The 3237-nt window shown below is 48.3% G+C and overlaps 1 protein-coding gene across 1 annotated transcript; it reads left to right on the top strand.

Moving 5' to 3' along the window:
* Positions 1-846: 846 nt before the first annotated feature.
* Positions 847-2753, top strand: LOC308290643 (solute carrier family 41 member 1-like; the record flags this gene model as incomplete). Its single annotated transcript, XM_080732553.1, has 2 exons — positions 847-883; positions 1150-2753. The coding sequence occupies 2 exons, from the start codon at positions 847-849 to the stop codon at positions 2751-2753; spliced, it is 1641 nt and encodes a 546-aa protein (XP_080588679.1).
* Between the last annotated feature and the right edge of the window lie 484 nt (positions 2754-3237).

The raw sequence follows: 3237 nt of genomic DNA, 5'->3' as shown, positions 1-3237 counted from the left end.
TTGTAGTGATACGCGGAAGCGGGGATTGAACCCGGGACTCCCACTCGCCAGTCCAATGCACAACCAGTCGTGCTAATAGGGCTGAGCCCGATTAGCAGGGCTGTTGTCGCTGGTTCATGGCTGGTACTAACTGTGGGGGCTACAATAGTATAGAGTTGCGATTTCCGATGTGCAAATTTCCGAACCCTCATTCGGTGTAATGCTTTTCAGAAGTCGTCATTTTGTAGTCTAAGCGGACCTTTTGACCGAAAAGTTTGGTTTCGGTCAAAGTATGGACAGGCCTTTGGATCAAAATGTAGACTGACTTGTACAGTGATAAAAGGTCACAACCTGGGTTTCCGATTAAAATCTTAATTACCGGTAATTGACCTTTAAATAAACATATCGTCGACCACACCTCAATATTATTACACATTACAAAATACATATATTTACAACCATTTAAATCATATTTAAAGTTTTTAACTTTTTACATTAACTGTGGTTTTACTTAACTGTAAGCCTAATGTGCCTCGAGGCAGCGAAAAAGACATCCCTTGCTATATTTTACAATGATTTGCTGCAGAAAACAAAAATCTTACATTGTAACTACACTTATCTCTCCCGCTACCTGAAAGCTGCGATTAATGAATTTTAAAACTAATTTTACTTCAATGGAAAACAGAAGAGCAGAAAACTGTTTCCGTTGGAAATAAGTGGATCCAGTCAAGATTGTTCAATGAACTGCAAAGGCACCTGCGTGAATTGGCATTGTTAGGTGTCCATAGTGACAGTTTCTGTTGTATGGGTGACATCTGTCTTTATACATAAGTTGTCGAAGAAACCTATAGACGTCAAAGTAGTCCGATGACGACCGAGAGCGAGAGTGAGAGCGAGAGTGAGAGTGAGAAAGACAGAAGTCGACAGAGCATGAGAGGACCTCTTGCCTCCAGTCTATACAGCACCACTTCAAGGTCCCCAGAGGGGGTTAGGTTAGATCAAACTACCTTGGGCGGCTTCCGTCAGGTCTATACAGTGGAACTCAACAGTCTCCATAGGGGTTAGGTCACACTAACTTGGACAAGGGTGTCTCCATGGCTCACATCGCACCATTAGGGACGGCAGGGGATAGGGAAGGTGTTCCGTTGCCCCCGACCACCCCATCTGCAGGTTTCCCTTCAACCCTCCTTCAGCCTACACAAGCACCCACCACAACCTCTCTAGACATCAGCATCTACATGTCCTCTGGGGTAACGGATAGGAAGAATGAGGAAGTGCGAATGCCAACCTTCCTTAACTCGAATGGAACTGTTCAGTCGGTCATCCTTACGAAGCACCTAGACAAGGTTAGACCGGAGAACACCACTGGAGGCGCATACGAGCTCACAGAGGTCATCTCCTTCACGGACAGAGCGAGTGAGAATGATGGCGACAATTGGTCAGAGATGGTAGTGAATTCCAGCCAAAGCAATGTCACCAGCACCACCGACCGGAGCCCTGAACCACCGGCACCTCTGAATGAGACCTCCCTTAGCATCCTTTTCCAGGTAGTGTTTCCATTCCTGTTGGCCGGGTTCGGGACTGTGGCAGCAGGGTATGTACTAGACATTGTTCAACACTGGAAGGTTTTTACAGATGTCACCTATATCTTCATACTCGTCCCAGGGCTGATGGGGCTCAAAGGTGACTTGGAGATGACACTGGCTGCAAGACTCTCAACAGCAGCTAACATTGGTCAGATGGACAAGGGCAATGACACGTGGAAGAGGATCATAGGCAACTTGGCCCTCATCCAGGTCCAGGCCACTGTTTGTGGTTTCGTTGCCTCTATAGTTGCGGTTATTATTGGCTCTATCTCAGAGCAACAGTTCCGGCTGGATCATGCCGTACTGCTGTGTGCGTCCAGCGTGGCCACTGCATTCATTGCCTCTCTGCTGCTAGGGTTGATGATGATTAGTGTGATCATTGCGTCCCGGAAGGTGGGGATCAACCCTGATAACGTGACTACGCCCCTGGCTTCCAGCCTGGGAGACCTCATCACCGTTTCTCTGCTGGCAAGCATCTCAACTGGACTGTACAAGCAGCTGCTGACCAATGACTATGCCAACCCGTTAGTGTGTATGCTGTTTGTGGCATTGTGTCCCTTGTGGGTGCTCATCGCTAGGAGTGTCCCCTCCACCAGGGAGGTGCTTTACTCAGGCTGGAAGCCCGTCATCATCGCTATGTTCATCAGCAGCATTGGCGGTCTCATCCTAGAGAAGACCATCTCCAATCCAAACTTCGAGGGCATGGCTGTCTTCACTCCAGTCATCAACGGGGTGGGAGGAAACCTGGTCGCAATTCAAGCCAGTAGAATCTCCACCTATCTGCACATGAACGGCCTTCCCATGGGGGCCCCGAACCCCAATGCCAAGAGGTGCCCCACACCTTGCACCACCTTCTTTGGTCCCATGTTGAACTCTCGTTCGGCCCGTGTGCTCCTTCTCCTTGTCGCTCCGGGACACCTGGTCTTCCTCTACACCATCTTTGGCCTGACGGGAGGTAACCCAACGTTTATCTTCGTCGCCTCCTACTTGAGCGCTGCACTTCTGCAGGTGATTATCTTGCTCTACCTGGCTAACTGCATGGTCAACTGGCATTGGTGCCACGGGTCGGACCCCGACACCTTCTCCATCCCCTACCTGACAGCCTTTGGGGATCTGCTGGGGACGGGCTTCCTGGCCCTGTGCTTCCAGATCATGTGGCTTATTGGCGAGAAGGCTGAACACGCATGAGACACGCACATGTTACACACCCAGAATTGCACTACACCTTACATGGAACTGGATGTTGTCAACAGTCACAACGGCTACTGTCATGACACACACGTGTCACACCTTACGTCGCAGGCTTCCAATTGATACCATGAAACTGCTTCAGCAAGGCAGCCTGCTGGAATGGACAACCCACTCAAGACGACGGGACATGGCGACCACAAGAGTCAGTTCATCAGCTTTCACCCTCCTGAACTATGAACCTTTATCCTTTATTTGGTTTGTCCCACAATTTTTTTTATCGTGTTGTTTTCACTTGGGTGATAATTTTCATTCTTGGTAATTGCACATTGTATATGAAGAATGGATGTCTGCTCCATGTTAGTAGGGCCAGTTCCTCATTAATTTGAATGAAGATTCTAGCCTGTGAAAAAATATAAATCTTTTTTTTCTGAGAATATTCAGTCTGCTACATTAAATATTACATATCTTTGAGCGGTGCTCC

Source organism: Nannobrachium achirus (assembly GCF_963921795.1).
Source record: "Nannobrachium achirus genome assembly, chromosome: 9".
Classification (NCBI taxonomy): Eukaryota; Metazoa; Chordata; class Actinopteri; order Myctophiformes; family Myctophidae; genus Nannobrachium; species Nannobrachium achirus.
This window is presented reverse-complemented; position numbering and strand designations above follow the sequence as displayed.